At 38.3% G+C, this 17,560-nt stretch overlaps 1 protein-coding gene across 1 annotated transcript in view; it reads left to right on the top strand.

The window, feature by feature from the left end:
* LOC124711300 (citron rho-interacting kinase) overlaps positions 1 to 17,560 on the top strand; it is a 217,559-nt gene that overhangs the window by 108,128 nt on the left and 91,871 nt on the right. The window contains exons 20-21 of the mRNA XM_047241304.1: positions 2,172 to 2,380; positions 7,453 to 7,597. Of these exons, the coding sequence (XP_047097260.1) occupies positions 2,172 to 2,380; positions 7,453 to 7,597 (354 nt within the window). The remainder of the gene's footprint in view (positions 1 to 2,171; positions 2,381 to 7,452; positions 7,598 to 17,560) is intronic.

Genomic DNA, 17,560 nt, shown 5'->3' with positions numbered 1-17,560 from the left:
TGTTTCTTTTACTCACTTCTAGCATGTTGGATGGCTGTAGGCAGCGACTTACTATGATTCAACGAAATTACAAAACATAATTCAATAGAAGTTAATTTTTATTTAAATGGTGACCAGTTTAGGACTTAAGTCCATTATCAATCCATCCACATAAGTCCTACCATAACTGGGTAACTGCCAGTTACTATTTGCATAGAACAGTCCAGTTTTGTGTGCACCATAACACATTATGGTGGTATGGGAGGACTTATGTGGATGGTTTGATAATGGACTTAAGTCCTAAACTGGTTGCCATTTGAATAAAAACAAACTTCTGTGCACTTTGATGGTTTTGTAATTTATTTGAAAGGATTTTTGTTCTTTCTGTGGACCCAATCATGGAGATCACAGAATGGGTCAACGGATACTTGAACTAAATGATAAAATGAAGTATCTTTGACATTTGAAGGGGACATCTTACCTTTATATCTAAAGAAATAAATAGAAGATTCATATAATATACAACTGTTAAACTACTGCAAACTGTTTGTGCTTATTCTAGCTAAGTATAACACAATAATGTAACTATCTAATTGCAGATCTATCCAATTACAATACATTTTCAAATATTGATGACTTTTGTTAACACAGTAATGTAGCTGGAATACTGCTATTCAGGGGGGGGGGGGGGGGGGGGGGTTGGGTGGCTGCGTGCTTCTGCTTCTTCTGTTACAATGACTTAGTGCTGTGCAACTTCTTTTGATACATATTTGACATCACCATATTGACATTTATCATAGAACAGTACTTATCTGTATGACACAATAGTGAAAGTCTGTTGATAATAAACATAACTGCTTCTCAGCAGAACGTAAGTGTAATGTGTGAATCATGATAATCAGATTACTGAGTGTTTGATAAGCTATGTTTACAGTTTTATTCTGAACCTATATGGATTCTCAATTTCTTGGTTTGTTGGGTGTAGGCTTATTGACCTGTTAGGGGGAAGCTTCTTGAACGCCTTTGCACTAGTACACAGATGTTCGCTTTGAAATGTGAACTTCGAACGGCACAGGCATATAAAATGTGGGTTTACTGAATATTTTTATTGATAGGTTTAAATATCGAATAACTAATAAAGATATACTTTACAATGTGGGGACAAAAAGATTTTTCATGACTTGATTGAAAGAAGGTATTGGTTGAGAGGACCCACAGTGAGCCATCAAAGAACAATTTATTTGGAACTGGAGAAAAGTGAGAGAGGTAAAAATTTCTGGAGGGAGACAAACATTTGAACACAGTAGACAGTTTCCAATGGATGTAGATTGCAATAGTTGTACAGAGTTTAAAAGGCTTGCACAGGATGGACTCGAGTGTAAAGATGCATCAATTCAGACTGAAGACCACAACATTGTCATCTTAATTTGATATATATCTAAAAACAAAGATGATGTGACTTACCAAACGAAAGTGCTGGCAGGTCGATAGACACACAAACATACACCCAAAATTCAAGCTTTCGCAACAAACGGTTGCTTCATCAGGAAAGAGGGAAGGAGAGGGAAAGACGAAAGGATGTGGGTCCCAAGGGAGAGGGCAAGGAGCCACTCCAATCCCGGGAGCGGAAAGACCCACCCTAGGGGGAAAAAAGGACAGGCATACAATCGCACGCAAACACACACACACACACACACACACACACACACACACACACACACACACACACACACAAGCAGACATTTGTAAATGTCTGCTTGTGTGTGTGTGTGTGTGTGTGTGTGTGTGTGTGTGTTTGCGCGCGAGTGTATGCCTGTCCTTTTTTCCCCCTAGGGTGGGTCTTTCCGCTCCCGGGATTGAAGTGGCTCCTTGCCCTCTCCCTTGGGACCCACGTCCTTTCGTCTTTCTCTCTCCTTCCCTCCTTCTCTCTTTCCTGATGAAGCAACCGTTTGTTGCGAAAGCTTGAATTTTGTGTGTATGTTTGTGTGTCTATCGACCTGCCAGCACTTTCGTTTGGTAAGTCACATCATCTTTGTTTTTAGATATATTTTTCCCACGTGGAATGTTTCCCTCTATTATATTCATAATTTGATATATAGTTTGTTAATAGTAAGTGTTGCTTCTACTCATTCCTAGAATTTCTTACAGATCTACGTAATAAATGGTGGGTAAATCATTCTGTATTTTCAAAGGTAACAGATCTTCAGGAGAATAACCACGAGGCCGAAGCAGCTATAAAAACATTACAGAGGCAAGTTAAAGGTCTGCAAGAAGAAAACTGCATGCTGAAAGAAGAGATAAGTCAGAGACTCACACAAATACATGGTATGCGAGAGTCCGGTTGTGAACTAAACAAACAACTTGAAAATGCTGCTATTGCCGTCCAGTGTGCTGAGACTAGGTGAGCTCAGATTTCAGTTTTGAGTACAACCTCTTCTTACATGGCTTATTTGGTAGTCAATATCTTCTTTGAGGAGTTCTCCCAAACTCAGTTGCTCCTTGTCTGTTGTTCCAAAGCTGTCAGGAATTCTTAGTCAGTGTAGTTGCGTATTTTCTTCGTGCCCACTCATTGCATCAAAAGTGTTATGTCCAATGCAGTGACAAAAATAAAAGTGCAATTAATCGTCGCTAACAAAGTATGAAACCTACACTATCTGTTCAAATTAAAAATTTCCTTTATTTTTCCTAGACTACTTAAAGCAAGTGACATAACCATTACATGTTACTCGGATACCAGGATGAGAGGTATGCCCTAGTTTTAAGGTGAGAGGAGACAACCATTAAGTGGACGACATTGGTCTTTCATTGTCCTCACAAGTGATGCTAGATATCAAAGTGACCTGGCCTTCCTTTTGAACCTTCCCCAACCGATTCCACTTTCCTCACTGAGGAAGGAACTAAAAACTCTGAAAGTTAGGTATTGTTTTCATCTACTGCTAAATGTTTTCATCAATAGTAAGATGAACGTTTTCTGCCAAAGACAAGTAATGGTCAGACACTCTTGTCACCTAGTTATTTTTTCTTCTCAGATGTGAGCTGCAGTTCTTGTTGTAATGGCCATCCTGCATTAGCTCAACAATAACTCCCAACTGTTCAGAGTAATGTCGACTGGCACATGGATACCCAAATTCTATTATGCAGTAATTGAGCCAGTCACACAAAAATATTTAAAAAGTCACTCATTTAAGCTGTAGGCTTAGCACTAGAATGCATGGCTAGTCAGCAACATGCAGACTTTCAAAGGATTTAAATCACAGATTCGGGATGGTCACACTTTTTGTGATAGTTGTTCATGAGGGGACATATTGAGGATGATGAATGAAGCTACTTCTGCATAAAAATAACTGAACAATACAGCAGAACAAAACATACTTGACAGGGCACAAAATGCCTAACATTTCTACAGCCAAGTCAGAAAGCTGCTGTGGGATGTTGTTGTTGTTGTTGTGGTCTTCAATCCTGAGACTGGTTTGATGCAGCTCTCCATGCTACTCTATCCTGTGCAAGCTTTTTCATCTCCCAGTACCTACTGCAACCTACATCCTTCTGAATCTGCTTAGTGTATTCATCTCTTGGTCTCCCTCTACGATTTTTACCCTCCACGCTGCCCTCCAATACTAAATTGGTGATCGCTTGATGCCTCAGAACATGTCCTACCAACCGATCCCTTCTTCTGGTCAAGTTGTGCCACAAACTTCTCTTCTCCCCAATCCTATTCAATACTTCCTCATTAGTTATGTGATCTACCCATCTAATCTCCAGCATTCTTCTGTAGCACCACATTTCAAAAGCTTCTATTCTCTTCTTGTCCAAACTATTTATCGTCCATGCTTCACTTCCATACATGGCTACACTCCATACGAATACTTTCAGAAATGACTTCCTGACACTTAAATCAATACTGGATGTTAACAAATTTCTCTTCTTCAGAAACGTTTTCCTTGCCATTGCCAGTCTACATTTTATATCCTCTCTACTTCGACCATCATCAGTTATTTTGCTCCCCAAATAGCAAAACTCCTACTTTAAGTGTCTCATTTCCTAATCTAATTCCCTCAGCATCACCCGACTTAATTCGACTACATTCCATTATCTTCGTTTTGCTTTTGTTGATGTTCATCTTATATCCTCCTTTCAAGACACTGTCCATTCCATTCAACTGCTCTTCCAAGTCCTTTGCTGTCTCTGACAGAATTACAATGTCATCGGCGAACATCAAAGTTTTTATTTCTTCTCCATGAATTTTAATACCTACTCCGAATTTTTCTTTTGTTTCCTTTACTGCTTGCTCAATATACAGATTGAACAACATCGGGGAGAGGCTACAACCCTGTCTTACTCCCTTCCCAACCACTGCTTCCCTTTCATGCCCCTTGACTCTTATAACTGCCATCTGGTTTCTGTACAAATTTTAAATAGCCTTTCGCTCCCTGTATTTTACCCCTGCCACCTTTAGAATTTGAAAGAGAGTATTCCAGTCAACATTGTCAAAAGCTTTCTCTAAGTCTACAAATGCTAGAAACGTAGGTTTGCCTTTCCTTAATCTTTCTTCTAAGATAAGTCGCAAGGTCAGTATTGCTGTGGGATAACAAAGTTAGATTAACCATGCTCCATATTTAGTTTACACAAGTTCTGACTTGGGTCCTGTAAATATACACCCTCTTAGGTAAAGATGAAAGAAAATTTCTGGCTACATAAATGAGTCTTTTTCAGAACTAAAAGTCAAAGGAGTAAGATGAGAAATAAAGAAAATGAAATGAATAGGACTGAAGCTGGCATCAAAATGCCTATTAATGATGTAGGAAAGCACAGACTACAGTGGTATGGTCAGTTGTTGAGAATGAAATAGTGGAGACTAAATGAAATTAAAATCGGAATAGCAATCAGTGGAGACTGTGTGTGTGTGTGTGTGTGTGTGTGTGTGTGTGGTGTGTGTGTGTGTGTGTGTGTACTGACCAAACTTTATTTATTTGTGACAGTCTTTTTGTTGTGCCTATCTGCAACTCAGCATCTCTTCTATATAGAAAGAACAACTTTTCAGTGAGAAACTTATATGGTACCAGTCATGGCAGGAGTCATACATTAGTAGAATTTACCAAGTAGAACATGTTTGTTCTCAACTCTTTCTTCCAGAAGAAAGCAAGGGAGGAAGTATACTTAAGTGAGACCATATGGAACAAAAGTATAACCCCCTAAGTTTTAGGTAACAATAAAGAAATTGTGCGGCCTGTGACAATCCTGAAGGACTCTGAGGGCAGGTAACTATAAATGTTAAAATACTGAGTAAAAGTAGATACAGATAGAAAATCTGAACTGTAGTTTATGGCACCTGATTTAAGAATATGGAGGTATTCCACATTAAATTAAGTGAAGAGTCCAGAATCTTTTAAAATTAAAATTGACACGACACATACAAAAGGGGCATGTACTCAACAAAAGTAAACACAAAGTAAATTGTGGCCACAAAAAGAGCAAATTAAAAGAAAATGTCAAATGGAACCAGGCTAATATTAAAGAGAAAGTGAGAATTTTTACAAAACAGTAATACGGACATGACAGAATAAGCTGAATTAATCAGAATGATTAAGAAATGTGGTTAGAAGAAAATAACAATAAAATGAAAATATCACCTTGAACAATTTGAAACCCATGGGCTGTGTCTGCTGGAAACAAAATCCTCTTCGCTATGATGCCAATTATTTCCCTATCCCATGCCTTCTCCATTTTTCTTACATTCCTTTGGTCATCTGTCCAGGGGGATTCCTGTCTCTCTTCCCTTGCAACCTGCTTTGCTACCATCATCCCTTCTTCTCTTCTTGTGTCCTGTAACTGCTCCATCCTTGATGTTTCTAGTTTACTTTTCAAAGGTTTCTTTTCTAGTAGGTCTCTCACTCTTTTGCTTCATCTATCTAACCACAAAACTCCAATTATACTTCCCAGAAATTTCTTTTTTATAGTGGACACCTCATCCATTTGTTGAATAATTACATTTGTTAACTTAGGCTGTAACATTTACTGTATTAAAACCGCCTCTGTTGTGAAACTAGTTTCAGCTTATGAAACTTCCTGGCAGGTTAAAACTGTGTGTCAGGCCGAGACTCGAACTCGGGACCTTTGCCTTTCGCAGGTAAGTGATCTACCTACTGAGCTACCCAAGCACAACTCACGCCCTGTCCTCACAGCTTTAATTCCACCAGTACCTCGTCTCGTACCTTCCAAACTTCGCATAAGTTCTCCTGCGTACCTTGCAGAACTAGCACTCCTGGAAGAATGGATATTGTGGAGACATGGCTTAGCCACAGCCTAAGAAGTTTCATATCGGCGCACACACTGCTGCAGAGTGAAAAAATTTCATTCTAGTTTCATCTTATGTAGCCATTTTAGAGTATTTACCCAGACTGAGGGGATGTAGACATGAAATGGAAGTAGACCCACATAGTGCTACCATTCTATGACAGTATACAGAGAGAAAAAGTTTTACTAGTTCGACACACTGTAGCCCAGTCTTTAATACAAGCCACGAGTGGTATTTAATTTGACTCCATTGAGTTCATATGTTTGCTACGAAAAATTGTTCCTTCGATTCCCTCTGCTACCTAAACTTCTTCAATGACTGTTTCTCTTGTACCTTTTCATGTCTTGATTCCCGTGCTGTAATTGGCTGTACTGTACTGAAGCCACTTTCCTTTATAACTATTAATAATTTAGGTGCATTTTTAATTAGTTCTCTTCCCTCCACAACTTTTGGCTGTTCAGTTCTTTTATCCACAATCTTGTCCCACGTGTGCTTGCCAGGATTCCCTTTGCAAGAAGAACTGAACTGTAACTGCTACATGCCATCGTAGTAATCAGCACCTGCAGGAAATGTGAAAATTGTTGCAGTGGCCAAATGTAAACCTTAAGCAAGAAAAATAAATAGTTCAGGTCACACTGTTTCAATTAAAATGTAACAAGCATACTGCTTAATGCCTTAGAGCTGAATTTCAGACAATTCAGTAGCATTACATTACTTAAAAGGTATTTTGAATCTTTCCAACTTGGCTGTTGTTGACAGTTGTTCACCTTGTTACATCTTGAATGATTGTCCGAATTTAACATTACAGTCTAGTTTCACATGCAGTTTACAAAGATAGAGCAAGTATATGCTTGGCTTACCATAATACAAAAGTAATATTTTACAACAGACAGCCTGTGTGAGTGAGAGTGTGAGAGTGACAGTGAGAGAGAGAGAGAGAGAGAGAGAGTGAGTGAGTGAGTGAGTGAGTGAGTGAGTGAGTGAGTGAGAGAGAGAGAGAGAGAGAGAGCGCCTTTTAATATGCCTGTGCTCCTCCACTTGAATAAAATGACGAGATTACTTCATATTGTAGCCATTTAGCTTTCTTCCAACACTGGTAAATATATTGTCATGACTGTGTAGGATATTTTTGTTTCTGTTTATTCTTGTGTAAACTTCGTCTTCCTTTGGGCTTACAGGATCGCTGAACTGCACGCTAAATTAGAAGAAACGCAGGTGGCGTACAAGTATGAGGAGCTAAAGGCAGAGTCAAAGATACGACAACAAGAGAAGCTAATTCTACACTTGCAAACAAACTTGGAAAAATATTCCAAGAAAAAGAAGGTACGGTTATTACGTTGTCTGAAAATTTTGAAATACACAGTAGATGACTTTTTAGTAATAAAATGGACATTAGTTTTCAGTATGGTTAGTATTTGTAATTTTATTTGCTACTGAGATAACCATAGCTTTCTAAATTAAGAGATGATTTTTTTTATGGAAGGATTTGAGAGCTATTGAAGAGAGAGGTTGGGGAAATAGTACAATTGTCACCCTTATTAATGTTTAGTTTCAAACATCCCACAAATAAATAGCTGTTCTAAATATATAGGCCAGTACTGAATTCTGCACATTGAAACTTTAGATGCGTTACTCGGTTTTGTATATACATATTGGTCCGTGTAATTAGCAACTTTTCTGTTTATTTTTATGAAATATTAAAAAATGTAATGTTGGTTTACTTATCTTCCAAAGGACTTTGAAGTGATCTTAAAAAATGCCTCATTGCATTGAAAAACAATAATTCCTCCAATACCTTAAAGTGCTTGTGCATTGTGTGTTAAAAAGCTTGTGCCAATATCATAACTTTTTATAAAATATGTAGGATTCCCATTTGGAAATGTTTCTTATTGTGTCCTCTGTGAGTCGTGCCTGAAGTTATTCTGCCACTTTTGTATTAGTCGACCACAATATTAGTTCATTTAGGGTTGTGGGCACTAAAGTCAGTTTATTGTGAGTTTTTATTGTCATATTTCATGAAGTCACACTGAACCATTTGATAGTATATGCACAACTGTCTTGAAATCATTCACAATGCAATGTGTTTTCCTTAGCCGCTGACTTGTTTACTGTAACTTCACTGCGAGTTTCTAATAACGGTCACAGGAGGCTAAGTGCAATAATATTGGGGTCGTGTAATAATCAGTAAGCAACAGTATACTTTTGTAACTTGTGGAAACCCTTTATATGCTCAAAGACATTTTGTGATAAATTATTTCACATGTCGCTTCCCACATTTGAGAAAATATGTCTTGTCATGATTAGCAGCAGCAGCACCAGCAGCCATTTCTCATCCACTGTTTGAAAAGCCCTCCTCTGGTTACTGTCCATTGTTGCATTCTGTGACACACAACCATGTGGCTACTGCATATTTTCTAATGCCACCCACCCACCTTCCATTAGGTGGCAATCTTGGTATTTTCTTATCCCAGTCCATCTCCCATCCATTTACCTGGTAACATGTCCTGCCCACTTCCATTACATTTTTGTTATAGCCACAACTGTCTTTCCCCACCAACTTGATTACTACTGGCAGTTTCATCACACGTCTCTCCATTGATCAACTGGCAGCCTTCGGTTTATTAATTGTTTTTGAATTGACAGTCCTTGTAACATTGTCATTACCAGAACTGTTAAGACACACAGACACAATTTTGCTTTACATACAGATTTTTCTTTACTTTTGCTTTCCTTTTACTGTACCAGCAAAATAGACAAAACTGTACTTTTTAACAAAGTTGTTTATGCAAAACACGCAGCAGCTGGAGAGAGTGATCATCCATTTGTTGAATGATGAGTGGTCATGTATACATGAAGAAAGTGTGTGTGTGTGTGTGTGTGTGTGTGTGTGTGTGTGTGTGTGTGTGTGTGTGTGTGTGTGTTTTTCTGTTCTTTTTTGAAGAAGGCTTTGGTCAATAGGTAAATGTGTCACAGTATATATGTTGCCTGTCTGCAATTTGTGTCATCTTTACAATGAGCAGCAATCTATCCTTCTCATTGTGTTGATATTCCAGCCTGGACTTTCCACTATTTGATTTCTGACTTTCTACATGATGAACCTTTCTTTCTAGCTTTTTGTGTGTGTTTGCTCTGCTTCTGAAGCAGTTTGACTTCCACATGCTGTAAAATATCTTTACTGTTTCTTCAAATCACCAGATTACTTTTGTACTTCTGTTTGGTCTTTGCCATGTCAATTACCATTCTGTTTCCTTCTGGGAGAATGTGTTCAGTCCAAACCTGTTTTCTTTAGCAAATTCTGACAACATATAACCTGCCTTGTCATTTCCAGTAGCATACCCAATGTTTCTCGCTGAAAAATGGTTCTTCAGTTCTTGTTCCATTTTCCCTGTAAAATCTTCCATTTTTTCATATACCGGGAATTGCTGCCATTTGTCACCATCTTTAATTCTTTATCGAACTGTTCTTCCTCATGATCAGAAAGTGTGTTAACACACAGACCTGTACTATTTCCCCAGAAAATCTATTGTTTATTTTTGAAACTTGTCTTGCTATTACTTAACATTATTTCTAATTTTGTTGCTTATATGAAGCCTACATCTAAATTTCCTCACTGCTCTGTTACTCTGAAGAATGATGGGCAGTCAAATGAGAACCAAACACCCACTGCAATGTGACCATCAAATGATGTCAAACTGATGTCCACGTACATCTTTCTTCAGGTTGCCAAAGATAGGAAAATCACATGGTGAATAATCTGGGCTAGCCTTCATCCGATGGCAGGGTACGGGTGGACTTTATTGTGGAACAGGATGATTCCATATGACAGACAAATGCTGTGTTATGATTAAGTGGTGTGCCACAGTTACTGCGAAGTGTCCTTTTAGCTTTGCGCATTGATTGTGGTTTGACGCTCAGGAACTCAGTGAGAGGGCCCCTGTAGTCCAGGGAGATGGTCATCATGACCTTACATGGTGGCACCATTTCGACCATGAAGGCAAACGGCAAAGCCAACCGTGGAAACATCCCTCATCTCCCCCTCCAGAGAAATCCAAAGCTGTTCACACAAGCTCTGGTAAGGTCATGACGACTTCCCTCTTTGACTCCAGGGGCCCTATGCTCAAGTGTGGAACCACAATCAGTGGGCAGCATGATGAAGACAATTTGCAGAAACTGTGACGTGCTATAAAGTAAAAACTCCCAGGAATGCTGTTCAGCAGAATTGTCCTGTTGCCTCATAGCACCCACCCCCACACTGCCAATTGGACGAAGGCTACACTTCAACGATTTGGTTGGGAAGCACTGTAACACTCGCTGTACAGCCTGGGTGGTTCACCGTGTGAATTCACATCTTTGGCGATATAAAAAAAAGACCTACAAGGATGTCTGTTTCAGTCAAACGAGGAAGTGCAAGAGTTGGTGCAGTTGTGGATCAGTCAGGAGCTGACCGTGTTGTATGAAACAGGATTGGATTAGATTAGATTTACTTTCATTTCAATTAATCCTTAGTGAGGATGTCCTCCAGGATGTAGAACATGTCAGAAAAACAATAATACATGACAAATATTTACAACTAAAACAAATAAGCTAAGAAAACACTATATGAAAGGATCATGTTACAACACTCATTTACTAAGATTGCATTAATGCACTGAATTTAAAATTAAACAATGTTTTTATTTATTTGTAAGGTAATAAACGTATAATAGTACTACTACAACACTTATTTACAATGGACACATTACTGCACTGTAATGGTGCAGACGTTATACACAATCAGTTGATTCTCCTGAGAAGTTTGTCAGTGGAGTAGAAGTTGGCCACCAATAATTCCTTTAGGATTCTCTTAAACTCAATTTTATTGGTTGTTAAGCTTTTTATGGTTGCTGGCAAGTTATTGAAAATGTGTGTTCCGGAATAATGCACACCTTTTTGTACAAGAGTAAGTGACTTTAAATCCTTGTGAAGATTATTCTTATTTCTAGTATGAATTCCATGAACTGAGCTGTTGGTTCGAAAAAGTGATATATTTTTAATGAGAAATTTCAATGAGTAATAAATATAATGGGAAGCAGTTGTTAGTATCCCTAGTTCCCCAAACAGGCCTGTGCAGGATGTTCTTGAGTTCACACCACATATAACTCTTATTGCACGTTTTTGTGCCTGGAAAACTTTACCTTGGATTGATGAATTACCCCAAAAAAACAATCCCATTTGATGACATGGAATGAAAGTAAGCATAGTATGCCAGCTTTTACATTTTTATATCCTCTATATCTGACAGAATTTGCATTGCAAGTAGAGGTTTGCTTAGACACTTCAGCAGTCATATTGTGTGCTCCTCCCAGTTGAATTTATTATGAAGCTGTAATCCCAAGAATTTAACACTATCCACTTCATCTATCTGCTTGTCGTTATATGGTAGGCAAATGCTCGTGGGAACCCCCTTACAAGTTCTGAACTGCACGTAGTGTGTTTTTTCAAAGTTTAGTGACAAAGAATTGGCTGGGAACCAGTGATTAATGTCCACAAATATTTTATTAGCCGATCTTCCTAAGACTACACTTGATTTGCTATTTATTGCGATCTTTGTATCATTAGCAAACAAAACAAACTTGGCATCTGGTAATGTTACTGACGAAAGGTCACTGATATGCACAAGAAAAAGTAAGGGTCTTATGATGGAACCTTGTGGGACCCCACATGTAGTTAGTTCCCAGTTAGATGATGCGTGATAGCTTAATACATGTCCCTTTCCTAATAACACCCTTTGTTTCCTGCCAGAGATATAAGATTTAAACCATTTTGCAGCATTTCCTATTACACCCTAATTTTCTAATTAAAGAATATTGTGATTTACACAGTCAAATGCCTTTGACAGATCACAAAATATACCAGTTGCCTGCAATTTTTTCCTAATTAATTAAATACATTTTCACTTTAAGTGTAGATAGCCTTCTCAATATCAGAACCCTTTAGTAATCTGAACTGCGACTTTGACAGTATCTTATTTGTGATAAGATGGTTATAAAGCCGATTGTATGTTATTTTATCTAAAATTTTTGAGAATGCTGTCAAAATTGAAATTATACAGAAATTTGACTTTATTTCTTTATCTCCCTTCTTAAACAGTAGTTTAACTTGAGCATATTTCAGCCATTCAGGAAATATTCCACTGATAAACGACTGGTTACACAGATAGCTCAATATGTTACTTAACTCAGAATCACATTATTTAATTAACTTTGTCGATATTTCATCATGCTCACTCGATGTTTATGATTTTAAAGATTTTATGATGGACATTACTTTTGCTGGGGTAGTGAGGGTCAAATTCGTATAATGGAAGTTACTTGAAATGTCTGGTCTGAGGTATCACATGGCAGCATCTACAGAACCTGACAACCCCATCTTTTCAGCAACAGTTATAAAATGTTTGTTAAAAAGTTCTGCAACACTATACACGTCTGTCTCCAATGTCTCATTTACTCTTAATGCTATTTGCCCCTCTTCATGTCTGGTTCTACTGGTCTTCTCCTTCACTAGATCCCATGTTGTCTTTATTTTGTTGTCTGATATAACTATCTTTTCCTTGTAATATATTTGCTTTGATGTCTGTATTACAGTCTTTAATATTTTGTGGTATTTCTTTTAATGTGCTATAGCATCAACATCAGAACTATATTGGATTGACAGATGCAGTTTCCTTTTTGTTTTATAAGATACCTCAATTCCTTGAGTAATCTATTGGCTTCTTTGTAGACTTTGCTCTAACCTTGGTTAGTTTTGGGGTAAAACAGTGTTCAAATAAGGTAAGGACTTTCTTTATTAGCAGAAGAGTTATATTTTTCATTCATGCCATGAGCACTGTGAACATCGTTCCAGTGAATGTCTGAGGAGTGTCCTAAATTAATCAATTTTTGGCTTATTGATTACCATTTTGAGTTCAGATTTAGCAGATTTTATATCCTGTTCAGTATTCACATTTAACAGAAGGAACTGCATGTCATGATCTAAGAGGCCATTTTGTAATATAATTTTGTTCATTGGACTTTTCTGTAAAGATATTATCAATGGCTGTTTGTGAGCAATTGGTTACCCTAGTTGGGAACTTTACAGTGGGATTTAAGTTGAATGATTGTGTTACTAACTCATAAGTTCTTATTGGGAAAAGAAAATCTACACTGAAGTCCCCAGTAACCACTATTTCTTTGTTTTAGGTTGTTAAATGGGCCAGTACAGCTTCAAGGTGGTTTATTAACAGTTTAAAGGTTAACTGCAGGTGCTTGATATACACTTAGTATTATGAAGGATTTTTTATGAAATTCTATTTCCGTTGCACATGCTTCCATATGCTGTTATAGGCAAAATTCATGAGTGTCTATGTTCTTAAATTTATGACAACTCCTCCTTTCCCCATGTTGCTCTACAAAAGTGAGATGTTAACCTAAATCCTGTAACACTTAAAAGTTCTGTATTGACCGTCTCATCTCCCAGTGGCATAAATGTCTTTAACATGTGAGGTGATTACTTTTGAATGAAATAATTGCATGGTCCCGTTAAGGCAGCTGCTCAGTTTTCATTTGACTGTCTCTTATAGAACACATTTTAATTACATTCAATCTTGGGGTTTTTCTTAATTTTTTCCCTACTGCTCCTCATTTGATCCCACTAGATTCTATTTGAAGTTGTGTAACTCAACTTCTAACTCCACTAACCTGCTGTTGTTGTTGTTCTTGTTCTTGTTGTCTTCAGTCCTGAGACTGGTTTGATGCAGCTCTCCATGCTACTCTATCCTGTGCAAGCTTCTTCATCTCCCAGTACTTACTGCAACCTACATCCTTCTGAATCTGCTTAGTGTATTCATCTCTTGGTCTCCCACTACGATTTTTACCCTCCACGCTGCCCTCCAATGCTAAATTTGTGATCCCTTGATGCCTCGGAACATGTCCTACCAACCGGTCCCTTCTTCGTGTCAAGTTGTGCCACAAACTCCTCTTCTCCCCAATTCTAATCAATACCTCCTCATTAGTTATGTGATCTACCCATCTAATCTTCAGCATTCTTCTGTAGCACCACATTTCACAAGCTTCTATTCTCTTCTTGTTCAAACTACTTATCGTCCATGTTTCATTTCCATACATGACTACACTACATACAAATACTTCCAGGAACGACTTCCTGACACTTAAATCTATACTCAATGTTAACAAATTTCTCTTCTTCAGAAACGCTTTCCTTTCCTTGCCATTGCCAGTCTACATTTTATATCCTCTCTACTTTGACTATCATCAGTTATTTTGCTCCCCAAATAGCAAAACTCCTTTACTACTTTAAATGTCTCATTTCCTAATCTAATTCCCTCAGCATCACCCGATTTAATTCGACTACATTCCATTATCCTCATTTTGCTTTTGTTGATGTTCATCTTATATCCTCCTTTCAAGACACTGTCCATTCCCTTCAACTGCTCTTCCAAGTCCTTTGCTGTATCTGACAGAATTACAGTGTCATTGGCAAACCTCAAAGTTTTTATTACTTCTCCATGGATTTTAATACCTACTCCAAACTTTTCTTTTGTTTCCTTTACTGCTTGCTCAACATACAGATTGAATAACATCGGGGATAGACTACAACCCTGTCTCACTCCCTTCCCAACCACTGCTTCCCTTTCATGTCCCTCGACTCTTATAACTGCCATCTGGTTTCTGTACAAAGTGTAAATAGCCTTTCGCTTCCTGTATTTTACCCCTGCCACCTTCAGAATTTGAAAGAGAGTAGTCCAGTCAACATTGTCAAAAGCTTTCTCTAAGTCTAAAAATGCTAGAAATGTAGGTTTGCCTTTCCTTAATCTATTTTCTAAGGAAAGTCCTAGGGTCAGTATTTCCTCACGTGTTCCAACATTTCTTCGGAATCCAAACTGATCTTCCCCGAGGTCGGCTTTTACCAGTTCTTCCATTCGTCTGTAAAGAATTCGCGTTAGTATTTTGCAGCTGTGACTTATTAAACTGATAGTTCGGCAATTTTCACATCTGTCAACACCTGCTTTCTTTGGGATTGGAATTACTATATTCTTCTTGAAGTCTGAGGGAATTTCATCTGTCTCATACATCTTGCTCACCAGATGGTAGAGTTTTGTTAGGCCTGGCTCTCCCAAGGCTGTCAGTAGTTGTAATGGAATGTTGTCTACTCCCGGGGCCTTGTTTCGACTTAGGTCTTTCAGTGCTCTGTCAAACTCTTCACGCAGTATCATATCTCCCATTTCATCTTCATCTACCTCCTCTTCCATTTCCATAATATTGTCCTCAAGAACATCGCCCCTGTATGGACCCTCTATATACTCCTTCCACCTTTCTGCCTTCCCTTCTTTGCTTAGAATTGGGTTTCCATCTGAGCTCTTGATATTCATGCAAGTGGTTCTCTTTTCTCCAAAGGTCTCTTTAATTTTCCTGCAGGCAATATCTATCTTACCCCTAGTGAGATAGGCCTCTACATCCTTACATTTGTCCTCTAGCCATCCCTGCTTAGCCATTTTGCACTTCCTGTCGATTTCATTTTTGAGACGTTTGTATTACTTTTTGCCTGCTTCACTTACTGCATTTTTATATTTTCTCCTTTCATCAATTAAATCCAGTATCTCTTCTGTTACCCAAGGATTTCTACTAGCCCTCGTCTTTTTACTTACTTGATCCTCTGCTGCCTTCACTATTTCATTCCTCAAAGCTACCCATTCTTCTTCTACTGTATTTATTTCCCTCATTCCTGTCAATTGTTCCCTTATTCTGTCCCTGAAATTCTGTACAACCTCTGGTATAGTCAGTTTATCCAGGTCCCATCTCCTTAAATTCCCACCCTTTTGCAGTTTCTTCAGTTTTAATCTACAGGTCTGCCCCTGGAAATGTCTTAAAATTTAAAACCTGGTTCCTAAATCTCTGTCTTACCATTATATAATCTCTGAGATACCTTCTAGTATCTCCAGGATTCTTCCATGTATACAACCTTCTTTTAAGATTCTTGAACCAAGTGTTAGCTATGATTAAGTTATGCTCTGTGCAAAATTCTACCAGGCGGCTTCCGCTTTCATTTCTTAGCCCCAATCCATATTCGCCTACTACGTTTCATTCTCTTCCTTTTCCTACTGTTGAATTCCTGTCACCCATGACTATTAAATTTTCGTCTCCCTTCACTACCTGAATAATTTCTTTTATCTCATCATACATTTCATCAATTTCATCATCATCTGCGGAGCAAGTTGGCATATAAACTTGTACTACTGTAGTAGGCATGGGCTTCATGTCTATGGGCTTCGTGTCTCTTGGCTACAATAATGCGTTCACTATGCTGTTTGTAGTAGCTTACCCGCACTCCTATTTTTTTATTCATTATTAAACCTACTCCTGCATTACCCCTATTTGATTTTGTATTTATAACCCTGTATTCACCTGAGCAAAAGTCTTGTTCCTCCTGCCACCGAACTTCACTAATTCCCACTATATCTAACTTTAACCTATCCATTCCCCTTTTTAAATTTTCTAACCTACCTGCCCAATTAAGGGATCTGACATTCCACGCTCCAATCCGTAGAACGCCAGTTTTCTTTCTCTTGATAACAACGCCCTCTTGAGTAGTCCCCGCCTGGAGATCCGAATGGGGGACTACTTTACCTCCGGAATATTTTACCCAATAGGATGCCCTCATCATTTATCCATACAGTAAAGCTGCATGCCCTCGGGAAAAATTACGGCTGTAGTTGCCCCTTGCTTTCAGCCGTTTGCAGTACCACAACAGCAAGGCCGTTTTGGTTAGTGTTACTGGGCCAGATCAGTCAATCATCCAGACTGTTGCCCCTGCAGCTACTGAAAAAGCTGCTGCCCCTCTTCAGGAACCACACGTTTGTGGTCAGTTGTGAAGGAAGTGGCTGGTCAGCAGCACAAGGTCAGCGACATAGTCAGTTTGTAGTAAAAATATTTCTGTTTCTGATAAATCAGTTGTATGTACAGTATTTAACTGTCATTTTCTAAGCATTGCTGGAGAATTGAATAAAAATTTAGTTTCTGCAGGGAATCATATAATTTTCTTGGCAAATGTCTTTCCAAGATTGATGTCTGATATACTCCTCTGTGATGCGGACAAGGGGGAGATTGAGTCAATAATTAAATCACTGAAGACTAAGGACTCTCATGGATATGATGGAGTGCCTAGCAGAATATTAAAGTACTGTGCTGTGCATGTTAGCCCCGTATTTAGCCATATTTGTAATTTTTTCCTTAGGAATGGTCAGTTTCCTGA

The sequence above is a fragment of the Schistocerca piceifrons genome, chromosome 8 (genome assembly GCF_021461385.2).
Source record: "Schistocerca piceifrons isolate TAMUIC-IGC-003096 chromosome 8, iqSchPice1.1, whole genome shotgun sequence".
Lineage (NCBI taxonomy): Eukaryota > Metazoa > Arthropoda > Insecta > Orthoptera > Acrididae > Schistocerca > Schistocerca piceifrons.
The sequence above is the reverse complement of the archived record's forward strand: the minus strand, read 5'-3'. Positions and strand labels throughout refer to the sequence as shown.